Below are 25,733 nucleotides of genomic sequence, written 5' to 3'. Positions count from 1 at the left end.
TTAGTGGTATGTAACCAATACTGTCCATTTCAACGTCCATCTTGCGTTTACTCCGTACGTTTGTATCAAAGATGCAAATAGCAATCTCTTTTTTCTATACGGCTGATCTCACACGCATTTCAATGGACAATCTGCACGTATGAACCACACGTATGAATGAAGTCAAATTTTCACACCTCATTGTTGCTTTATTATAATGATTTAATATAAACAAAATAGATCATATTAGTCTCTCCTCGTATGTTCAATATCCTTTACTGTATTCGATATATGTTTGTGCATTTGCGACGATGTTTGCCGTACATTTAGTTCCAGGAGTTTGGAAATCTCAACCTCTCCAATAGAGACATTGCGATTTTTCAAACGCAGCACGTGGCACGTACGTTTTCGCGTACGTTAATACGGTGTTAAATATGGCTAGTCTCTGTTCCAGACTGGATTGTGCTCATTCGTCACGATGGAGAACAAGAAAGTCAGAATGGACTTAGACATGAGGTAAAATCAGCATATTTCAACGTAGCATCTGCGTTTTTATTCTACGTTGGAATCCAAAATGGAAATCGCATTGTAATTTTTTTAACGCAAAGTATCACACACATTTCAATGGGCAATCTCTGCGTGTGAATATTGCGTTTAAATTTAGTCCATTTTTAACACATCGCTGTACCTTTATTATAATGATTTGTTACAAACAAAAAGGATCATAATAATATATAATTTGACTTTCCTTCATATGATCATTATCTTTGACTGTCTTTAATATATTGGGAAATGGACAAATTTTGTGAATTTTCGACGATGTATCTACGTCGATTTCGCACGTGGAATATCTTCAAAAATAGCTAAATACGTGACCTCGCATCGATACAGGAGAGTGGTTTTGAATAGATCAACGTGCGTCCGGTGTCTACGTTTGGAAATCGCAATGTCTCTAATGAGCCATTGTGTACGAACGCAGCTACATCCGACATTGTACGCGGACCAGGTGTGTAAAACAAATAGCTACAAATATCGCGTTCAGGGATCAATGTCGCCAGTACAAGAGAGTTCTTGATGGTGCGAAGACTGGTTATCACTGTGCCTAAATCGCCGCTTGTGACACTCGTCAGATGTTTAAGCTTGTGAGCAGATTGACTGTTTACAAACCTGCAAAAGCTCTCCCTTTACACAGCTCTAAGAAAGATTTGGCTAACCGGTTTAGCAAGTTCTTTAACCAGAAGATCAGGAAACTTCGGAATTTGCTGGATGATATGTCTGTCAAATCCACTCCCATAAGAGATATTAATACTGACATTGTTTGCCAGAGTAGCTTCGAACACTTTCAACCACTGAAATGTGATGCAATCCTCGACATTATCAAGAAGTCGTGTGTGAAATCATGCCCCTTGATCCTCTACCTGTCGTCATGACCAAAGAGTACTTACCTGAACTGCTGCCGTCAATCACTTTGATTGTAAATACATCTCTTCAAACGAGGGTTTTTCCGGCCAGCTTCAAAGAAGCTCTTGTTACCCCTTTGCTCAAAAAGGCAAATCTCGACATCGAAGACTTAAATAAACTTGAGGATTGCATTGAAGATATTCGTACTACTTGGATGGAGTTACTTCATGTCAAATCGCGGTTTGCCAAGAACGTACGTTTCTAGGGTAGACATCAGCATTGGTGACACTATCGTATCTCCTTCGCGATCTTGGAGGCCTACTTGATAGTTCTCTTTCTATTATCAGTCACATTAACAGCGTGTATAGAAGCGTATCCTTTGCCATCAGGAAAATAGGCAAAATTCGTCGCTACCTTGATCAAGCAAGCGCCGTTCATCTCGTCCCGGTTGAACAACTGCAACAGCGTTCTCTTTGGACTTCCCAATAAAGAACTTAATAAGCTGCAACGCATTCAGAACATGGCGGCTAGAGTAATCACATTAAGTAGGAAGCGTGACCACATCACCCATGTCATGTGCAAGCTACACTGGCTGCCAATTCATGCTAGAATTGTTTTCAAATGTCTGCTTCTGACTTATAAAGCCCTGAATGGTCAGGCATCCGTGTATATCTCGGAGCTGATTTCGGAGTATCAACCTAATCGAACTTTGCGTTCTTCGTCACTTCATAACTTCCAAGAAGCTCCTGATGGAACTGTCACTTACGGAAGAGGATTCGCGTCGGGTGCGGCAAAGCTATGGATTTCGCTTCCTCTCCTTGACAGGACTCCACAATCTGCGACTCAGTTCAAATCCGCTTAAAGACCCATATTTTTAAAACTGTGTATAATTAATCATGCTTTTACAATGTTTACTATACTTTTTATAGTTTTCTTTTGAAATTACTTTCAGTGTTTTATCGTATGCCTGTTTTTAGCTTTTTATCTTGCCTGCTGTAAAGCGCACAGATGCATTTGCTTGATGCTCTATATAAGCCTGTGTTATTGTTATTGTTATTATTATTATTACCTGCAAACCAATTCGCTGGGTCGGATTTCCTACCATAGCAATAGAAATTGGAGTTGCGAGTGTGACCCGATGACTTATCGTATCATATCATGGGATGCTGATACCTTCTATATTGGATAGTAATGCTACAACGTTTCAATTTAACCAGTGTTCAAATTAATAGAGAGATTGCGATTTCCAAACGTAGCATCGAACGTACATGGAATCTATTCAAAATTCCACGTACGTTCAATACGTAGGTTTGTAAATCGTAATCTCTCTAATATTTCGCATTATAGCTTTTCCTAGAAGTTGTAAAGAGGTCGCACTAGCTTTGATAACCGAGAGCAATGTAACTCTGATTGATCCTGATGGTCCTGGTAATCTGAAGCCTTTTAATGTCACGTGTACGACAGATGGTAAGGATTTGCACGATTATTAAAATAAAGAAAACATTAACGACTGTCCACCCTAAAAGATATGAAATATATTTATTACGTAATATTTTTATTAATATCATAATAGTCCGGTTCTTCTAAATTAGGACATAAATGCATTAAGTTATTATACACTGACAGGGATGGTTACCGTGAAAACCCTGAACTTGATAGACATTATACGCCAGTGGCGTGCACAGGTTTTTGAAAGTAGGGGGTGCTGGTCACGATTCATCCGATTGCTAAAAAAATGTTCGCCTTACTTCACTCTCAATAAGCAGATCGACTAAAATTGTGAATTGTTGACTCTATTGTTTTCCTCGCGAGGACGCTCAAGAATCTATCAAGTGTGTCGGTGGGTTTAGTAATTTGGATTGTCGGAGACTTTTCATTATTAAATACTAGGTACATTTCCCCAGATTGGGTGCATTTTCCCAGATTGACTGACAATTTTGGAGTTGCCCCTTAACTAAATGCATCCCCCGACTGGGTTCATTCACTTTCGACTGAATGACAAAAGGGGGGGTCTCGCCTTTTACACAAGCTACTGTTATACGCAAATATCTTGTGATTATTATTTAGTTTTTTCATCTTCTGCACTTTATTTTCAAAGGTATTACTCAAGTTCATCACGATTTGGAACCAAATCACCATGTGAATGGGCCAGAAGATCCTGGTTCATACGTGAGAAGTATTACATACATTTACACATCTCTTGAACAGATTGTCGGTCTCATCAGAATTTCTGCTGATTGTCGGCAGTTTATTGAAATCAAGTGCTATGGGTCTACATTTCATTCCGGTATTAAACTGCACCATTATTGGTTGGATCGCACTGGTATGCTGATGTCCAACTGGGGTTCCCCAACTGGCACGAATGGATGTGGCTGTAGCCTAACACAAGGTGAGAACATATACACGTTTGTATATTTTCTAATAACGTGTTCCCACTGTTGTCACCCTAGAGGAAATTGAGTACATCCCGAGGTGTCTCCTTTTTATTTATAGTAACAAAATGTTGGTCATCTATATGGAATAAAATAACAGTTCGTGCCACTGTCGTAGCCAGTTATTCGGAACAGGTGGACACAAAATTGTGAATATACCAACAAAAACTTGCTTCACTATCACTGACTATCGACGAGTGTTCTTGTCTTGCATGTTGCGTCCTTTACTGGGATAAATGCGTAAATGCGAACATTTTCAATATTTTATCATGCTAGAATGACCCAAATCTGGCCTTGGACAATTTTGTAAATACGGACTGTCGGTACACCTTCGTGTTGACATTATGCCTATATATAGAGAGAGACAAACACCTGAAATTTATTTTCTTGTTGTATTCGCAGAATGTTCAAGTCCTTCTCTATCTTGCAACTGCGACGAGAACGATTTGACATGGAGACAAGATGGCGGATGGTTAAATGACAAAGAACACTTACCAGTTACCTCTGTCTCTGTAAGTGATACTGGGAGTGGGACGGAGCAGGCCTATGTTACGCTTGGAACACTTCTTTGTAGTTAAAGCAAGGCTGCGACCTTCCCGGTGTGATCTCTACAAACGATCAGGTTGCTTTCATCAGGCAACTGGGAGACTTTTAGCATGCGTACACGACTTCAATAGTGGTGCACTGACTTATATATACTTTCATATACGATGGTAGCTCAATGGAAAGTACATTCATTCTGGTTTACGAAAGAAATGATACCTTTTACCACTATGTTTCGAAAACGGAAATATATTATGGAGCAGTTTTATAATCACACATAATACTGCCCATACTGGCCTGGGACATCAGCTTATAAGCATGCATCAGACATTGCTAAAAAGAGTCTGTAGCAAAAATGTATATTCAATATTTTTATTGTACAGGGTGTCCCAGAATGATCTGTACCGGGAAAGATGGAATTTTTTAGGTATAAAGGGCATGTTGAATGGTTATATTGTTTTGCATTTTAAGTTCTACATATAGTTAGCTTTCTCAGATTTTTTAGTTTTTAAAAATTTGACATTTCTAGTAGAAGTTATAGAAGATTGCGTAAAAATGATGAATTCTAAGTTTTGACAACGCAACCTATTTTGAAAATCTGTAACATTACTAACCGTTCAGCACAAAGTTATTTGGAAAAAGTTATGCAGGTATTTTAGTTGTGCCCTGTTCATATTTCCACTAAAAAGCCGATATCTATCTATTATTTATGACGTTACGAAGCAATCATTATATGGAATTAAGGATTTGTGGCCTAATCCAATTCTCTCTTTGGCGGTAGTTTTAAATATAGTTATTGTGGTGTGAGGTCCATGTCATTTGAAATGCTTGCAGAGATCGAATTGGTTGTGGTACAGAAAAGTCGGCTCCTCAATTTACTGTACAGCAGCGTGGATTTCTTTCAAAAACTTACTGGCAAACCGGCAGCTATGTTGAGACGCAAGGAAGATTCATTAGACGATAGTGTATAACGTAAAGAAGTTTGACGAGCACGGAACTGTCAGGAATCGGCAGAGTGAAGCTTCAGGTGCTCGTAAGACTGTAAGAACTAGAGCGAACATTGCAGCTGTCCGGCAAGCTTTAAGGCGCAACCCCAACAGTAGTTGTCGTCGAAATGCTGTGCCAAACATCCCACGTTCTTCATTTCATCGTATCGTGCCATTTTTCAAAGGTATGCGAGTCGTTTTTCATCGATTTTACATTATTGCATGCCACGCCAAAACAAATAAAGGTAGCGTGCTGAAATTAACAGAATAGGTAGGAGACATATCCAACATTATAATGCTGGTATCAAAAATAGATACACTGCCCGTCTTCTATTTTTAGTTATTTTTGCAAACACGGTACAAATCATTCTGGGACACCCTGTATATAAACAAGATTAGTTATAAAACCAAAGTGTTCAATGTGTTTTTGTCACTCTCAGTGTCATACAAAACTCAAAAAGATTTATCCACAGGTAGTAGCAGTCTGTCACCCTCTCGGACTTGGCGACCCCGAATTAAGTTGCAATCGGGCTCGTAGACTCAATCCGAGTTAGGGACGCACCATTAGATACCAAAGGGGGGGGCTGGGTAGTTTTTTGAAAAAAAATAATTTTGTCGCGTCATCTGAGCACAAAAAAAAATTTGCTCCACTTCAGACTAAAAAAAAAAAATTTGATCCACCTCGGACCAGAAAAAAAAAGATTTGATGTCAAGGGTGAAAAAAAATTCGTCACAGAATAGTGAAGAAAAATTAACCTCATATAGATAGCTTTTATATTGCCAAATTTTTACCCGCTTCGCGCAAATTTGACCTTTTTTTCATCAAGAATATATTTTAGCTTCAAACTGGACTTATTTTGTGCGCATTTGTTTATGAAAAGTTATTATGTGAGCCGGGTCTGTGAGTGAAAACACTTGATTCACTCTACTTCAATTTTTCACCAAATTCCACCCCATTGTCAAAATTATTATAGAAATCTGTGCCACATGACTGCTTGAGAGCATAGGCGTAAATCCCGGGGGGATAATTCCCCCAATATTTGCTAGGGGTGGTCCATCATACAGTCATCCGTTGACGCCTGTATGTGGGTTTCTGACCAAATTAACCTAAAAACCACCAATTTATTCCATGTTTCACCAGTTAAGCTTTAATATGCCAAAATATTTCGCGCCAGAAGAGGTTCATTATACTTCAAGAAAATTTTACACATAAAAATAATGATGTTTTTTTTGTGGCACTCGAAATTTAGTTGCTACAAAACGTAAAAATGATTAAAAATATGGACAAATTTTTACAACTCGACAAACAAATTGTTGAAAATTTGCCTCTCCGAGGTGTTTAAAAAAAAAAAATTTGCTTCATCCAGGGGCTAAAAATTTTTTTTTGCTTCACCGAGGTGCTAAAAAAAAAAATTGTCACGACCCCAACTACCCAGCCCCCCTCCCTGATATCAAATGGTACGTCCCTTGTGTTGTTCTGTGGTCCTCGCGGACTTGTCAAACCCGAAGTAGTGATATGGTTCATGTGCTGATCATGAGGGGAAAAACGTAGAGGGCCTTGGACAAGGCTAGATGGTTATTTTCTTTTTTATCAGAGTTAGTATACTGTACACATGTAAACATAAAAAGTAAATAACATGTGGTAAATCCTTAATATTATCACGATAAATGTATATCGTAAAATTGTGTTTATTATATTGAAGCAAAATCTGTGATACTCAGTAAAACAACGATCACTTTGTTGACAATTGTAAAGTATCTGATACATGTCATCCATTCAAAGCATAATTTTAGCTCCGCAGTTTTCAACATGGCTGATTAGAATTTCAATTCTGATGAAACCAAAACAAGATGAGGTGGGAAAGAAGCTGTCAATCGGACCATCTTTTTTTCTACGAAATGTTTAATTTTTATTGAAAAAACTCCCCCCTAATAGTAATATGATATAAAAATGAAATTCAAAGAAAACCACCAGTGGTCATTCAATTTAAGAATGTGAATAGTACTGTTGAGGTACGTTTAAATCAAGAACTACTACATAAATAATAATTGTTACGCTGTTTCAGCTAGTATGTATTTTATCTCCTTATTTCCTCTATTTATATATTTAGGTAGTTTTGGCGTAAAGCGCATAAATGCATTATATTATTATAATTATAGGATTTGCTTACAGGAATTCTCCGGAAAATAATTCTCGAACTATAATACTATATACATTCTATTTCATTTGTCACAATGAATATCAATCTGAATCCTTAACATTTTTATCGTTGTATCGAGTATTGAGTTTAATGCTATATGTTTTATATTCAATATTTTTGTTCCCATCGCATATGTATACATGTATATCCGAGTATTATACCGTAATTCATTGCGTCACCGTCTAGCTACCAATATAGAGATTCATAAATTCACAAATCAAGATTGTATATATCTTTGAAGTTTGTACATTTAGTACAATTGTTGTAGTATAAAATATCAAATAATGAGAAAAATCATTACATTTCAAAGCATCAAACCCCAAAATGCACATTTTTTGCTGTCTAATGTGGTATTTTTCCGAGATTTTAAGCGTCATCCACGTGCATTATCTCTGGAAAAATGCCACATCAGACAGCAAAAAATGTGCATTTTAGGGATTGATGCTTTTAAATGGTATATTTTCAGATGGCCTACGAAAAAGTAGTTCCTTGCCATAATAATATCAAGCATCACTTTGCGTCCAGACCTCTATCAGTAGTGTATAACCGCGTGACGAGTGCTACTCGAAAATGTATACATTGGTTCAATAACATCCGAGCCGAGTAATAGTCAATTCAATTACCTTCAGTTAATTGTATTTGTGTATTATACCAGTACCTATTCATTCAAAGTTTTTAAATTAATGATATAAATACTTAATATGAATTAAATTACGCTCCCGGTAAAAAATCCCACTCTCAATTGTATGAAATTAATTTAAACCTTAGAATAGTCCTCTTTTTTATTTGTGCGTTTCATAAAACCTCCACCTAAAAGATGCAAAGAGGAGATTACCAGGAGTATAAGTAAAAGTTCAAAGTTGAGCTTCAGATTCCATCTTGATATGGTCGTTTGGTTGAGATGCTGCGAAGGGGTCCACTTGTACTTCATAATCAGATTGAGATCCTGGCAGAGTATTCAGCGGTACCTCATAATATTGAGATGTTGACCGACTGACATCATCTGAAGGTATTGTCTGTACCACGTAATCAGTGCTGGATTTTCTCTCTGGTAATATATCAATATATTGATGTTGATTGTCGCTTGTAGTTATAGTTGTATCGTAGCTGGGTTCGTTGTCACCACAAGTGTAACCGTTAACTGTAGGATGCGTAGGTGTTGAGTACCGCACTGGTGAATCCTTTATGGATTGGATGGCGACCGCGATCTCCCGGAAGCTTGGGCGTTCCTTGGCATTATGTTCCCAACATCGCTTCATTATCTTGTATCTATGACAAATAAAATTGTCGACCAATTCTTACTGTACAACAGATTAAACAATCTTGGGATCACAATTGATCCTAAGGTGATGCAATCAACAGACTTTGCGTATACGCTCCTTGTGGGTAACTTATCAGGAAAATACGTTAGCCAACGCTATAGCGTTAGCCTTTTCTTAAATCCCAGAAATCCGACGTCAAAGTTTATACATGAGTCGAAATTAAAAGTTGTTTGAAAACTATTTCCAAAATATTAGTCTGATCATAAGGATTCAGAAAATATATAATTTCATCAAAGTCGGAGAACTTTTATAGATCTTGGCCAGTTTGGAGCCCATATGTTAACCGACCTTTTCCAACCTTTGTTTTCGTAACCACCAAAGTATAGGACATTTTTTTGTTTTGACTATAGCCCCCTCTTCAGAAGTATTTGATATATTCATACTTGCTCAAATAACATTCGATGCGAATTTTGTTACACATTTGTACGCGGTTCTCATTTTATGACCATAAAATAGTGCCTAAAATAGCCTAAAATGGTCCTAAATGAGGGTAATAGCGCCCTTTCCAACCTTTTCTAACCTTCATAGAATTCTTATGTCAAATGGAAAGTGCATTCAAGTTTGTAATAAAATTTGCACAAAATGCTGATTGAGCAGATGCAATGCACTTCCTTTCGAGAGGGGCTATAGGAATTATATTTTATGCGTTGTATATCACTCGTATGTATGATCTTTACAAAAATAAGATGTCCATCTGAAACATAGGTGCCTTGGTTTTAACACAATTTGAACAGCTATGCTTTAATCTGGGATTGCACAAAGGGCTAACGTCGGCTAACGTATTTTTCCTAACAGGTGACCAACACACAAGGAGTGTATATGCCAATTATGTTGCCCTGGGAAAAACTAGGTGTCATATTTGCAGTTAACAAATGAATACCTGAGTTTTTGTAATTACATTCTACCACAGTGAAAAGTTACGGTGACGATAAACTTTTAAAATAAAACTTACATTTCCGAAGGGCATTCGGTTGGGCATGGTAAACGGTTTCCTTGTGTGATGTAATGATATACATCTCTGTTAGCTACACCTTGATAGGGCTTCTTTCCTCGCGAGAACATTTCCCACAACATAATGGCATATGACCACTAAATGAAGACAAAGAGAAAGAAAATGTATACATTGGTTCAATAACATCCGAGCCGAGTAATAGTCAATTCAATTACCTTCAGTTAATTGTATTTGTGTATTATACCAGTACCTATTCATTCAAAGTTTTTTAAATTAATGATATAAATACTTAATATGAATTAAATTACGCTCCCGGTAAAAAATCCCACTCTCAATTGTATGAAATTAATTTAAACCTTAGAATAGTCCTCTTTTTTATTTGTGCGTTTCATAAAAACCTCCACCTAAAAGATGCAAAGAGGAGATTACCAGGAGTATAAGTAAAAGTTCAAAGTTGAGCTTCAGATTCCATCTTGATATGGTCGTTTGGTTGAGATGCTGCGAAGGGGTCCACTTGTACTTCATAATCAGATTGAGATCCTGGCAGAGTATTCAGCGGTACCTCATAATATTGAGATGTTGACCGACTGACATCATCTGAAGGTATTGTCTGTACCACGTAATCAGTGCTGGATTTTCTCTCTGGTAATATATCAATATATTGATGTTGATTGATTGTCGCTTGTAGTTATAGTTGTATCGTAGCTGGGTTCGTTGTCACCACAAGTGTAACCGTTAACTGTAGGATGCGTAGGTGTTGAGTACCGCACTGGTGAATCCTTTATGGATTGGATGGCGACCGCGATCTCCCGGAAGCTTGGGCGTTCCTTGGCATTATGTTCCCAACATCGCTTCATTATCTTGTATCTATGACAAATAAAATTGTCGACCAATTCTTACTGTACAACAGATTAAACAATCTTGGGATCACAATTGATCCTAAGGTGATGCAATCAACAGACTTTGCGTATACGCTCCTTGTGGGTAACTTATCAGGAAAATACGTTAGCCAACGCTATAGCGTTAGCCTTTTCTTAAATCCCAGAAATCCGACGTCAAAGTTTATACATGAGTCGAAATTAAAAGTTGTTTGAAAACTATTTCCAAAATATTAGTCTGATCATAAGGATTCAGAAAATATATAATTTCATCAAAGTCGGAGAACTTTTATAGATCTTGGCCAGTTTGGAGCCCATATGTTAACCGACCTTTTCCAACCTTTGTTTTCGTAACCACCAAGGTATAGGACATTTTTTTGTTTTGACTATAGCCCCCTCTTCAGAAGTATTTGATATATTCATACTTGCTCAAATAACATTCGATGCGAATTTTGTTACACATTTGTACGCGGTTCTCATTTTATGACCATAAAATAGTGCCTAAAATAGCCTAAAATGGTCCTAAATGAGGGTAATAGCGCCCTTTCCAACCTTTTCTAACCTTCATAGAATTCTTATGTCAAATGGAAAGTGCATTCAAGTTTGTAATAAAATTTGCACAAAATGCTGATTGAGCAGATGCAATGCACTTCCTTTCGAGAGGGGCTATAGGAATTATATTTTATGCGTTGTATATCACTCGTATGTATGATCTTTACAAAAATAAGATGTCCATCTGAAACATAGGTGCCTTGGTTTTAACACAATTTGAACAGCTATGCTTTAATCTGGGATTGCACAAAGGGCTAACGTCGGCTAACGTATTTTTCCTAACAGGTGACCAACACACAAGGAGTGTATATGCCAATTATGTTGCCCTGGGAAAAACTAGGTGTCATATTTGCAGTTAACAAATGAATACCTGAGTTTTTGTAATTACATTCTACCACAGTGAAAAGTTACGGTGACGATAAACTTTTAAAATAAAACTTACATTTCCGAAGGGCATTCGGTTGGGCATGGTAAACGGTTTCCTTGTGTGATGTAATGATATACATCTCTGTTAGCTACACCTTGATAGGGCTTCTTTCCTCGCGAGAACATTTCCCACAACATAATGGCATATGACCACTAAATGAAGACAAAGAGAAAGAAATACCAAGGTAAAACAAATATGTGATTGGATTCAATTTTCAAAATGATCAAAAAATATCTGACTTCCTCACTCCTTCTCGTTCGCTTTGCCTGACTTAAAAGTCCAGTTTAGCAGGATCGTACTTTTGAAAAGCATAATAAGGCACACTGGAATATTGCATAAGTTTGGTCGCATTGCCCTTTTTTTTGTTTAGAAATTTTTGAAAAATCCTTACAAAATAAAAACATACCACATCTGACTTGACGCTGTAGAGTCTTTTAGCAAGACTCTCTGGAGCCATCCACTTGACTGGCAATTTAGCCTTACGGTCACCACTCTGATAGTAATCGGATTCATTCATGTCCCTAGAGAGACCGAAATCAGCTATCCTTAAAACGAGTTGTTCGTCGACCCTATAAAATATAACCATTGTGTACATTAAGTTGAATTTTCACTTTAAAGCCACAGAATAAACATCAGATGTGGAAATGAGAGTATAAACTGACCAGAAGATAGCAGTTGTTGTCCCACTAGTTCATGGCATATTGGTTAGTCCATGCCTTCAAGGTGAAACAAACCTACTCATGTTACCATCTGGCCATTGTCTAGTCTGCTATCTGCTGTTTTCCTGGGCCTTTAAAGATGGCATAAATATGTCGTTCTTTAAAATATCTAAACCAACAAGTCTAAGCTAAACCTGATAATATTTATAATATTTAGTGATGTTTATGTATGATAAAGGAAAGTATTTTCTTACATGCAATTCCTGGCTGCCAGATCTCTGTGTACAAATTTGTGCTCAGAAAGGTATGTCATTCCCTTGGCTGCATCGTGGGCAAAGATTAACATCTGTTCAACGCTGATTTCATTGGACTAATAAAAAGACATGATTATTCTTGAGTGTTGTACCAATTAACATAATTAAGAGGAAAATATTATACGGTTACATCAAACCAAAGATGATCAAACCATGGACGATGGCAGGGCATATGGATCAAAATCATTAAATCTATAAAATGAGCGAATCTTCTTTAACTTGTCTAATTGGCAAAAAGAAGCTTGAAGTGAAAATAAAGATATTGATATCAAATATTATTGCAGTACTTACATCTTTAGCTTTCAAAAGAAGCGATCTCAGATCTCCATGCTTCATATAAGGCAGAACTACAATAGGATTTCCATTTGGGTCAAACGTCAAACCAAGCAAACCCAAAACATTTGGATGGTCAAAATCTTTCATAATCAATGCTTCTTCCAGAAATTTCAATGTAAATGATGCGTCTGTATCACCTATATTGAAATCAATTATACCGACGGGAATCAAGGACAGAATTTCACACAAGCAAGAAGTAACTTCAACTTGATCAAGCGATAACGGTGTGTTCTTTTTTATTAGTCTCACATATATCATGTATAGTGCATGAAAGAATTGACATTGTATAAACAACTTATGGGAAACGGAATTGGACAAACGCTACTCCGCCAAGATCACGGTGATTTCATTCATGTGATGATTAGAATAAAAATAAAGAGCACTGTTTAGGAAACATTCGAGTTTGTCGTCATTTTTTTCAGCCCCCCACCTTTGGAGGGTCAAAACTTTTAAAGTCCCTCCCTTTTTGCATCAGGCCCCACCTAACAAGTGTTTGTGAACGGTCCCTTGCCAAGAGTACTATCACTACAACGAAATAGTAAAAAATAGCGGAGAAGAATATCATTATCTCACCCTTAACCGTCTTCACAGCAACATTTTTAGTCGCATTGGGGAGCGTAAGGGTAGCCAGAAATACCTTTCCAAACTCCCCTGTAAAAGAGACGATTTCGAAAAAAAAGTGTTGATATCGTTAACATGTGAAGCGTTCAAGTACCTTTATGATCCCAGTGATTTGCCAATCTTTCATCAAGCATATTGTGACTTATTGCTGGCCCATCGGGGATCTTTTGGGTTCGGCCGATAATTTCAAGGTGGATCACGATGACTTGCAAGTCGATTCAATTACCAATTCAGAAAATCAGGAAATGAAATGTGTTACAGTAAATAGGCATCAGCATGATCAGTTGTATGGGCTGTTAACACTTGATTGAAAAGTTAATTGATGAAAGCCGCTTAAATACCGAGACAGCTGTGGTTACCTTTTCCGAGTGGGTTTTTAAATGTAAGTTGACTGTACTGAATCTGCATGTCATTCAAATCTACGGTAATATTGTTAGAGAGCTTGACAGCCTTGCCTGATGCAGCTTCCTTCAGACCCCTCTCAGCTTCTGTAAATGCGAAGGAAATATCCACGTAAGGGATAGAAACAGATATAACAGAGAGTGAGATTAAGATAAAACCCACGTATGGTTTGCATCTGGAATCTGTACTCTATAATAAATATGGTATTGGTATAGGAACTAAAGATTTTGGACATGTTTTGAGTTTAATAGCCAAACATATACTGTTGTTTAGGTACATTACACAATTGGTTTATAAATATTTACCTTGATGTAACCTTTGGAGACTTTCTATAAGCTGAATTTTAGTTTGTGCGATCATATTTTCACGCCTCATTTTGTACCAAATATGTATCAGTACAATAATTACTCCAAATAATACTATCAGTGTTACCAGTGAAATAAGTATCAATTTCCATTGTCCTCCTGCGGAATCGCCATTTGTTGGTGGTTGAGAGAACAAGAACTTGACTTGTCCAATGTTCTTGAATACCAGATTACCTTGTATTATCTGAGTATATAAAAATAATAAATAATTGTTAATAAATAACATATCAACGAGCAGAAACTTCAGGGTCAGCAATAATGTGTGATTTGCATAAAGAATTGATTCCTATTTAAATGTTTGTTTTCACTGATCACATTATCCCCTTTTAATTTCGAGCCAAACAAGTGTGGTATAACGAAGACAATTGCGATTTCATTTCAGCGCCTACAATGCGTGTACTACGCTCGCCGATCGTGACATGTAATACTACACGGAGCATCGCGCTCGACGTGTGTACACATAAGCTGATCGACATCCACGGGAGATGTTAGCAAGCAGTCGATCGATGAACTCTGAATAAAACCGAGTCGACCCGGTTTTAATATAAAAAGTTAAATGTTATTGTTATTAAAGCGCTTCAGGCTTAGTCTTTTACGTGGTATTTTAGTACACCACTGGGCATTATAATTATGCAAAAAGTAGAAATCCGAGTAAAATTGAGGGCGTCGTTGTGAAGCAAATCTCACATTATGGCTTTAACTGATTTGTCTTCACGGGCTAACCGAAGATGTGACAGGAGTAAGTGTTTCAAAGTGGGTTGAATTTATAATTGGTTGAACCCAAGACCTCTCTATTGTTGGACAATTATTGTCAAGTCTGAGGTTGCTTTGACATATGTTGTTGAAAGTGTATGCATTGACCGTATAGAATATGTATGTGAACAAGGCCTACTGGAGGTAGCATTTTGTAAAATCTAGCTTACTACGTGGTTGGTTTACATGTATAAGGTGTCCCATAATCGTAAGTACCCAACATAGTAAACACAACACATTTGAGGTCTATATGTTAAATTCTGTTTCTCCTTTCCAAGTTCCGTAAGGCGTCAGTCGTATAATCAACAGAGGATGGAATTAACAGATTTCTGATTCGAGTTCTTTCGAAGTCGTGGAAACTATTTTTCTTTTCAACATGCATGACTGCATTCCGATTCATGAAATTTTGAGCAGAAGGATCGCCAGTACCCTTAAAATATATTTATTAACATTATGATGCGTCAAGGATAGAACTTAATACTGTAGCTATCTAAAAGAGTTAGTCCAGTTGAATAGAATTATAATGGTATTGGTTTTAATGAAATCCGATGTTCGACGGATCAAAGCGTAAGGGTTTTATATGGTTAAATAAAAAATAGCTAAAGATTAATTTCTTATGTATCTTATTACTTCCTAATAAACGTAATTCTGCCGGGATGCACTGTTTTTAATGTACCCTGTGTACCTAATATGCATATTATTCAATCATCTTTATTCAAACAATTCAAACATAGAAAGAAACAAAGAAATCAACAAACATCCAAGACAACTGGGGAGCCTTTCACACAATTGCCTATACTTCTAACATACATTACTTGTAGAGGTCACTCGTCAATTGTGAGAGCTCTGTGTATTGTGTATACAGTAACTGCAGTATGAATATTTAAACCAATTATCAAGAAGATATCTAACAGGTTATATATATTTAAGGTTAGTTAACCATGTTCCATTTACCTCAAGTGGGTCTGCTGTGGGGTAAATGGAACACCAAACCAAATAATTAGCTAATTCGCATATTAATTTGCATAATTGCATCATTAAAATCTACTATTTTTTTTTGTTTAAGACATTTATGTTATTTTAGATAACAAACATATTGCCAATATTGTATGGCAACTCTCAGCACAGTATTCAAATATTTAGGAATCAATACCCGTAAATTAGTATTGTTCACTGAACCGTATCACCACTTCAAGGTCAGTGACAACCTTTGAGATTTTCTTCCACTCCAATACCAAGTAAACCCAAGTTTTGGGTATGAAACAAAAGCGGAACGTATGGCGTTGGGGTAAATGAAACACTCGGTATGATGTTGCCCAATTTTGTTCTTGATTGAGGAAATTGTATTCGCAGCGTTCCATTTACCCCACCGTTCCATTTACCCCAATTTACCCTATTATGCAAGTATAATATTTTGCTAAAAACTAAAGACTTACGGTAACATTAAGCGTAAACTTTGAGGCAATAATATCTGCGTTGTTGATTAGTTCTGCATGTAGTTGACAAGACAACACATTCAAGCCCAGATTCACAACTTCACAAGGGTATTCGCCAACCCAAACCTGTACGTCTGATTCAGTACTTGCTAAATTCAGTCTTTGACCCTGAAACAGATTTTCAGGCAAAATGAAGTAAATTTTTGAAATGAGCAAATCTTAAAATTACCATATTATGAATTCCGTTAAAACATTACGATGAACAAGTTATGAAACCTATAGCGTAACGTAAACCACATAATCCATTTGCTTCCTCTAAGTTCCTACAGAAAGTAGCGTGCGAGTGTGATATACTCGCGCTAAAGATACACCGCCTTTGATCGCACGTGTATGACACTCGTACGCTACTGTCTCGAGGAAGCCAAATGGTCTATTACAGTGTGGTGCAGGGGTTGTTCATGCAGGCTTATGTATATATTATACTTATATTAATGCAAGAACGGTGGGATCGAAAACGTATTGCTGATATAATAGGTAACTTATTACCAACATGACGTACGTCCGGAGGGATTGATATATCGACTTTCACATTATTTCACTGGGCAAACTATGAAAGAGTCCGAAAAAATAAATGGTTAAATTTGCCTCCACAACGTACTATAAATGATATGATTTGCATTGGGAATAACATGAATAATGACGTATTTCTTACTTCTATTGCCAAAAATTCATTCATCCTTATCGTTGACAAAAACTTCCTCTAAAAACGGGTTGTTAATACTACAACCTTCTTCAGCAGAATGATCCAGTTCGTTGATCGATTTGACGACTCTTGACTTGTGACGTCAGAACTGGATCGTCAGAACTGGGTCGAAGGTTGTAGTATTAACAACCGAAAATTCTAGGTGAGTAACTTTATGTGTTGTGAACAAATGTTCAATTCTTCATTTATTAACAAAGATTATATTAGGGTTGAGATCTTAAAATAAGTATCCTTCACGTAACGAATCGAAACGGAATGCTATGAAATGATTTGCAAAATAAGGTATAGAATAATTGAATAATGACGTATTTTACTTACTTTTATCGACAAAAACTCGTTGTTTTCGTTGACATAAACCTCCTCATTCAACGGAAAATAATTCGGGTCTTCAAAATATTCGAAGGTGAAACGGTTTTGTGGGTTTTGAGACCATGTACGTAGATCAGTGACACCATCCATGATGAATCCCATGATTGCTATAACACCTTCATCACTAACTGCTTGACGTCGTTTACGTGCAGGAAGATTTACAGCAGGTGATGGACACTCCATGGAAGTTCCATATTCGTTGGTAACGTTACATGACTGAAACAGAATAATAATCCTAAATGTTGAAATAAATGAGAGTAATAAGACATTTTCATTTTAAAAGTCTTGAAGGATTTATCGCTAGGGATAAAATCGGCATGATCACTCGGTTCGCCATTGTGCCAGTTCTGCGCATAATGATTGCTTTAAGTACCCTTGCATCTCCGTAAAGCCCGATTCACGATTTTATTCTGGTTATTGCCAAAATCAATTTTTTTTCTGGAAATGAAGGTGGTAAAATTAAGATCAACAGGAAGTTACCACCATTATAGGTGAGCTAGTATTAACTCAAATGGATCAGTGAAGAAGAACTATTTATCCTCAGTGTATTCTTCTTTTCTAGCTTAGTTGAATGACAGTTGCCCAACATATTGACCAACTGCGATTTTTCTCGGGAAAAGTCATCCTTTAAGGTTACACAAAGAGACGTATAAAAAACGTATAAAAGACGTATAAAGTTGTTCTCTAAAACAGAGTTTTCTCAGTAATCAAATATCGCAGCGAGTAAAATGTTGGTGCATTGGATGTAAGCTTAACATTTTTGTGTGTGTTATATACAAATTATTAGAATAAATTTGAAAATCCTTCGTTTAAAGCATTTTTACCCACCATGTTCACAAGATCAAAAACACGTTCCATGAGGGTTTTTTTTCAAATGTGCGCTCCGTATAAATCCACACCGAGCGATTGTTTTCTTCTTTTTCGTATTGTATTACAAATCGATCAAAGAAATAATGTTGCCATGGGGAAGAACCAAATACAGTACCGATTAAATTTTAAAAGCCCGTTTTGGGGGAAAATTTTGGAGAATTTGCTAGAGAAAAAGCTGGTTTGTGAAATTATCGATATCTTGATTACGAGACGTTAATTTAGACATCTGAATACCTACATTATTTCTCAACATTCTGCCAATTGCTATTCCATTTGATTTTCACTCCAAATTGAAGCTAGTTTTGCAAAAACGAGGTTTTCCTCCATCAGTTCGTTCAAAATTTCAGCGCCGACATGCGTGTTTATTCTAAGAGCCATAATGCGGACGCGATTGTAATCATGTAATTGCATCCAATTACAGTTAAATCATCCGCTTTAAGAACACTCAATTGCGTAAGCTGATCTATGGCCGAGTGGATAGACCGTTGGACTGGGAATCTAATATGAACTATTTTTGTGGGTTCGAGTCTCCGTGTGGCTGAATTTTCTTTCTTTTTTCTCTTTTCTCATTTTTACTTCCTTTCTTTCCTCTTTTCTTTCTCCCTTTCTTTTTTCATTTCTTTTTTTTTTCTTTTTTTTTTTTTTTTTTTTTTTTTTTTTTTTTTTTTTCTTTCTTTCTTTCTTTCTTTCTTTTCGTTCATTTTCTTTTCTCTCTCTTTCTTTCTCTTTTTCATTATTTCTTTATTCTTTCTTGCTCCTTTCTTTTTAGTTTTATTTGATTGATTCGCTGAGTGCAGTGAATCGTGATTGATTGTTTTTCACTTTATATAATTCAGAAATTTGTAGGCCTGCTATGTCTGTCTTGTTGATTTTCATCCCAAATTCGATTTACAAATAATTGCTTTTTGATATTGTTGTTGTTGCCTACCCTTACATTGTAATCAGGGGAATAGCAGCATTGATTTCATCAAAGATATCAAGGCTATAAATTCAAAATGCCCCCAATCAATTTTAAAATTGATAAAATCCTTGTGAAAATTGCCGAAAACGGCTTGTGCCCCCCCCGACATCCGAGCTCCTGGCACGAGCTAAGCCAAGTTTCATAGCCTTTTCATGTCTTGACCGTGGATCGATATATATTCTATTGTAAGTAGGCATACGTCCCGGTACGCTTGTTCATTTTCTGCATGGCTGTTTCTGTTATGAACTTACGCCCCTCTGAAATCAAGCGCATGAAAAACTCTCGGCTAACCTTAAATCATCCTAATATTAAACATTAGCAATTGCATGCTGAGCAGTCTACATAATCTTTAATTTAATGAACCTAAATACAATAGTTATTACCTTACCTCAGTGTATATCTTTCCCCCTATAGATATCCTCACTTGTTGAGTCTGAACAACGTCCAACTTGCTTCCTGTAACTCGAAGAACTCGTCCTCCCCTTAAAAGTACATACAATTATTAAACATTTAAAGGTTCCTTATATCTAAGGGGATCTACTTAGACCATAAACTTGTGGTCTTAGTTTTCTAATTAGAACCCCTTAGCTATAAAATTAAGACCAATTTTAAAGCCATTGGATGTTATTTGATAGGAATCTTAGGTGTTAGATATTAGATCTTCGATCTTAGGTCTTAATACTAAGATATTAGATATTAGGTCTTAGATTTTAGGTCATAGGTTTAGGCATTAGTTCATACTGCAGTTACTGTCCGTTTTCCTATACACAATACACAGTGCTCTCACCATTGATGCGGCGCGACCTTTACAAATAGTGTATGTTAGAAGTATATTGCATTTGCCTAGTTAACATCACTGTGTGAAAAATAACCGGCCAATATTTAAACTATTCTCCAAACTTCTAGCAAATATATTTCTCTAACATTACCTAAAATTACAGCTAGGTTAGATGTTCAGAAATAGTCACACTTTCGTAGAATATGAGTGAGGGCAAAGCATAGCTAGCTCATAGCTAGCCAACTCCCCGTGTTAAATGAATGGAGATTTGACCGAAAATATTGAGCTATTTTGGTAACGGACCGCTCCGTTCTGAAGGATGCCACAAAAAAACGGTACAAGCTACATTTAAACTATTCTATTAAATTCTAGAAAATATAGTTTTGTAACATGTCCTAAATTTTTAGCTAATTTAGGTGTTTGGAAATAGTCGCACTTTTGTGTTTTAGGAAAGATATGTAAACGACAGATAACACCAAAAATATGAAGAAATTATTTCCAAACCGTGTTAAGTCAACAATCATTATGTTGCTCATTTTCAAGAATGCTGGTTAACAAAAAGCAGGCCATTGTCTCATTTCGTGAACAAAGGTTTGTATACCATTGTTTCCTTGCGTTTTCTTTATAATCAGTTACCCAACTGAAGCTGTATTATAGCACCTCATAGCGATAGCGCACATATAAAACAGACACATGCGCACAACCAGAGAAGATCCGATTTAATCAGTTGAGCTGTTTCAATGAGTGTTATCTTGGTTTAATAGCTTTTAATGGGGTTTAAGTCCTGCAAAGGTCAAGATGAATTCTACTGTAGACATGACTGCATCATGTATCATCTGGTTATATAGACATCTCCTCTCCATGTTATGATCATCTCTCACCAAATTTAATAAGCTCAGCGTGACCCTGTACAGTAAGTCAACCACATTACGAACGACATGAGTGCTTCGTTATTAATAGCAACTCATTGAATATATAAAAACGATATAGGATATAATCTATACGAAAGTGAACTTACGCTTTAAAAGCCTCGTTTGGTTGAACCCGGTTAATAGCGGGATTATCTTGATACTCATATTCATCTTCAGACGTTCTTTCTGCTCCATCATAAGTCATTTTAACTTGAGCTTTGTAACCGGAGACTGCCGATCCCGTAGAACAGGTGAGTTCTGTGTCATCAGCAGCAATACTAAAAACAGACATGGATGCAGTAAAATTGATGAACACATATATTTTGAAATACTTTGCCGCCATTATTAAGAAAAGTTTGTTTTGTGTCATCAGCAGCAGAACAAAAGAGGGACGTTAAAATCAATGATTCGGGTATGACCTGAAAACAACAGATTTCAAGGTTTTAACATGATATTGAATTAATATAGTTGAAAATGTTGAAAACATAAATTAATTAAAAGGGCATTTCGTGATCCACAGCCTCATCCCCACTTTTCTCAAAAAAGGTTGAGATTTTTATACCACTGGATATACCTCTGGCTACATAATGTTTATGTACCAACAATTTCTTGCAGATTATTTCGTTTAGCAAAAATATCGTCAAATTTGAATTTCGTTCTGGTATACCAGAACGAAATTACAACAGTGACCTATGGAGCAGTGTAATCACATAATCATGCATAACTCGCAAACACAAAATCGAAATCAACTGAAATTTTGGGAATAAGCTTTTTTCGTGGATATTTACTGAAAAATGTCATAAAAAGAGGATGCTAGGATCATGAAATCCTCCTTCAAATGATCTGTTCACAAAAGGTAACACTTATTCGATATGGATGGCATAAGAACTTTACAAACTATCAACTTTCAACATTCATATGAAATATCGACGATAGTTATAAGTCGATTGATAATTACTATATTTCCAGCGTTATTTATGCAAATTAAAAAAAAAAGTAAAACAAGTTTTCTGGCCTTCTTGAGCAATTCGTTTTGTTCTGTGTGTGCGGAAGGGGAGGGCGGTTTATTACACTTTTCACCCGAGATAGGGGATCATTACAACATTGACGCGGGTCCTCAGTTGACATGGGAAAATAAATGTGGTACCGGTATCACCTTTAATTAATACAATATTTTAATTAGCTTATTCATTGAATGAAACTCACCTTTCTAAATCACATGCTGAGTTTCCAATGTGTATTTGCATATAACGTCCTGTTACCAAAGAAGTGCCTTTTATTTTCAATTTAGTTCCACCTGCTTCAGGACCAAACAATGGACTAAAGGCAAGGATCCCTGGATCCTGTGAAAGCAACAATTCAAACCAGCTGTAGTGTTATATTAAAATGAATAATCGAAGCATGGTTATTTTGTTCAAAATACATTGATTAATAAATTTAGTCAACATTGGATGGACATAATGTCCTTATTTAGCGAAGGAGTTAACTGTGTTATCGAAAAGTAATGTAATCATCATCCTAAATAAATAACTATCCCTATGTCCAACAACCTTAGTAATTCATCAATACCTTATAGGCAAAATTTGTACCAGGCTCATTCATTTGATCCGTGTTATCGATTCCAGCAACAGTGATCAACACATCTCCTGTTACCACAGCCCCGCTCATAGATGTAATACATAACAATCTAATGATGAAAGATAGACATATACAGGTGAAACATACACATCCTACCACAGTTGTTTCTGTTGCTGTTGGCAACTTTATTTAAGTTACTGGATCGGTTAGTAAACTAGTAAACGGAGGCGGTTATGATGGTGAAGTTGATTCACTCCTGTTATTTTTTAAACTTTTGAATACGAGTCCATACCTCTGATAAGGTTTTAACCTTAAAATTTAAGAATTTAAGGTTTTAACCTTAAGAATTAAAATTCTTTTTCTAACACTGCAGATATGCTGCAATATTCTGCTACAGATATGCTGCTACAGATATGCTGCAATGTTTGAGGAAGTTGATATAACGACTCGAATGTGTCGTTTTTAGTTTTAGGTTTAAGAGAACATTACTTTTATCATATACATCAGCTTACCGTTGGCTCATTTCATAGGTATCCTTGTCTATAAAGTCGCATGAGCGTCCTGCTACCATGACCGATTTGATGGTATCGAACCCTCTACCGAGGTCTGTGCCGTTAATATCTATAAGAGTGTTACCTTCGATCGGACCAGATGGAGGCCACATCTACAAAGAAAGATAAGTATAATTAGTTACATTGCTATTATCTCTCTTTCTCTTTCATTTTTAACGAAGTGGATATGAGATTAAAATTTCATGCAAATATGCTTACTGTTTACAGAATCAAATGAAACAGTTGCCAGCTTACCGAAGTGATGACAGGACTTGGACAGTTCTCGTTTCCAGATTCCCTTATCAAAGATCTAGATTCAATACAGTTTGGGTGATCTTCCACTGCACACAGCTTGGAATCAATGCACCATCCACATTGAAGTTGAAGTTCTGGCCTGGTAGTTAGGCCAGAAACACATCGGCTACAGTCAGGACGATCAACTTCGCACTTGAACAAGGTAACTACAGAAGGGGGAAATGTTATTGGAATTGGAACATGCATGATTTGGATATTGATTGAATTACTACAAACATTACTGATGAAATATCGTTAGCTAACCTTGAAAAGCATACTCATCATCAACTGTTCTTCGCGTTCCTCCCCAATTCCAATGCAAGGTCATATTTACCGTCAATTCCTGAATATTGACCATGTATGCGTGCTTTGAAAGGAAATGCAAAAAGAGATGTTATAGGCATCTCTTTGAATCTAGTTAGAACATCTAGTGTAGCGCGATTATTTTTTATTCTCTGCCTGATACATATAATGGAAAAACGCTGTCAACCTGGTTACATCAATTCCTTCACAATGACCTTCAAGTTCTGTAGTAGTCCTTTAACTTTGAAAAGGAAGTTAATTACCTGGGATTAATTACACAAGGAGGGATAGAAAAATAAAGCATGACATTTGATAATCTGGCACATCCTACAAACCTACAAATTGAATAATTTCTGTATGTGACCCACATCAATATGCTGCATTTTATAAACCGTTTTAATATAAAAACTCACATTCGTCCCCTGACAGCGAACGAGGTTCATGTTAACGGTATGCCTTACTGCAGGAATTTCAACTTGTGTTCCTTCAATGTACAATATACATAGGTAGCTATCAACCTGTAATCAGGGTATATCATAATAATTTACAGATGCAAGTATCAAATGTGAGTATTATGAGATATAACAACTGACTCAAACACACCCCCTCCCCAACACACACGCAAAACACACTATTACACAGCCAATATACATAAGTGATTGACCAACATTATTGCAGCTGTTACTTCAAAGCTTTTTGTAGACAAAAATAACCATTTTAGGGAGAGTTTATCATTCCGTACGTTATAAAATACCGTTAAACTTTATGAAACCCCCATCAAACACAATATTTTGAAAACGTTTCAAAACACTTTCAAATACTCGTTTTGTATTTAACTCCATTAATAATTTGTTTAATTTTGACCAAATATTGCCGTTAAATTGTCAACATTTCAATAAAATGTTTACAAAACAAACATTTTTAGAATATTTTTAAAAAGCGGTATGAAAACAGTTTATATAACCCAAGCAAACTTTGTAAAGCCCAATAAAACGTTTCGTGTTTGCTGGGTCGTCATCATGTATGTCCAAGACCAGATAAACATAATTAATATGAGCGTTCCGTTCGATATTTGAGACCCAACCTCCACGTTTAAATATACTTGTAGCTTGAAGAAGACACTATTATGAAAAATATGATGTTTTTAACATACTGGCAGTCGGTTCACATCTGGTAAGTTGAATACTGTGATGTCAATTTCCCGTTCTGGTCCTACCGCCAAAAGAACCTCTTCATCAAGCATTTCAAGCTGCGCGCATTCATCTGGACCTTGGCGAGATACCGGAACGTGGTGCTGTAAAATCAGAAGGTTATAAAATAATATTCATTAAAGTTGGGATTTTTTTCTGTTAATCATTTTTTATTTAATGTCTATTGAACATGACGTAAAGGTGTATTATTATTCTTATCATGATTATTATTATTATTATTCAAGCAAAGTAGATTTAAACTGTCATTCAACAAAAACATATATTGAGATAGTTACCTCAATATTTTGATGTGTACAACACACATCCTCATCAGAATGACAGTTTAAATCTACTTTGCTTGATTATCTACCAACACGTATGAGCATACACAGTATTATTATTATTATTATTATTATTATTATTTTTATTATTATTATTATTATTATTATTATTATTATTATTATTATTATTATTATTATTATTATTATTATTACCATTCTTGCTCTTGTAGCTCTTGTAATTGCCGCTATTATCGCCCCTATTCATGTTCTTGACGTTGTCATACCTAGAACACGACTTACCTCCATGCCTGCTATGAGTGTATTG

General features: G+C 36.2%; 2 protein-coding genes across 2 annotated transcripts; one reads left to right on the top strand and one right to left on the bottom strand.

The window, feature by feature from the left end:
- Positions 1-1,900: 1,900 nt before the first annotated feature.
- LOC140147240 (contactin-associated protein 1-like) lies at positions 1,901-4,390 on the top strand. Its single transcript, XM_072169020.1, has 4 exons — positions 1,901-2,165; positions 2,728-2,847; positions 3,479-3,769; positions 4,215-4,390. Exons 1-4 carry the CDS (start codon positions 1,901-1,903, stop codon positions 4,388-4,390), a joined length of 852 nt encoding a protein of 283 aa, XP_072025121.1.
- Positions 4,391-10,469: 6,079 nt separating this feature from the next.
- LOC140147239 (hepatocyte growth factor receptor-like) lies at positions 10,470-25,714 on the bottom strand. The gene is made up of 20 exons (XM_072169019.1): positions 25,709-25,714; positions 25,091-25,231; positions 24,351-24,455; positions 23,899-24,001; positions 23,596-23,801; positions 23,302-23,453; positions 22,781-22,898; positions 22,418-22,554; positions 21,319-21,489; positions 19,911-20,004; positions 17,641-17,907; positions 16,560-16,727; positions 14,311-14,554; positions 13,963-14,091; positions 13,556-13,633; positions 12,938-13,119; positions 12,587-12,702; positions 12,080-12,242; positions 11,689-11,825; positions 10,470-10,683 (listed from the first exon to the last, which is right to left on the bottom strand). The coding sequence occupies exons 1-20, from the start codon at positions 25,712-25,714 to the stop codon at positions 10,470-10,472; spliced, it is 2,931 nt and encodes a 976-aa protein (XP_072025120.1).
- Positions 25,715-25,733: the final 19 nt, after the last annotated feature.

Source organism: Amphiura filiformis, chromosome 3 (genome assembly GCF_039555335.1).
Source record: "Amphiura filiformis chromosome 3, Afil_fr2py, whole genome shotgun sequence".
Classification (NCBI taxonomy): domain Eukaryota; kingdom Metazoa; phylum Echinodermata; class Ophiuroidea; order Amphilepidida; family Amphiuridae; genus Amphiura; species Amphiura filiformis.
This window is presented reverse-complemented; position numbering and strand designations above follow the sequence as displayed.

Coding starts and splice junctions, on each gene's coding strand:
- LOC140147240 (XM_072169020.1), top strand. CDS start 1,901: ATGGCGGCTAGAGTAATCACATTAAGTAGGAAGCGTGACCACATCACC. Junction 2,166..2,727: donor CGGAAGAGGATTCGCGTCGG/GTGCGGCAAAGC, acceptor TTCGCATTATAG/CTTTTCCTAGAAGTTGTAAA. Junction 2,848..3,478: donor TGTCACGTGTACGACAGATG/GTAAGGATTTGC, acceptor TTATTTTCAAAG/GTATTACTCAAGTTCATCAC.
- LOC140147239 (XM_072169019.1), bottom strand. Junction 14,092..14,310: donor TCTCCAAAGGTTACATCAAG/GTAAATATTTAT, acceptor TCGCATTTACAG/AAGCTGAGAGGGGTCTGAAG. Junction 13,634..13,962: donor TAAAAACCCACTCGGAAAAG/GTAACCACAGCT, acceptor TCTCTTTTACAG/GGGAGTTTGGAAAGGTATTT.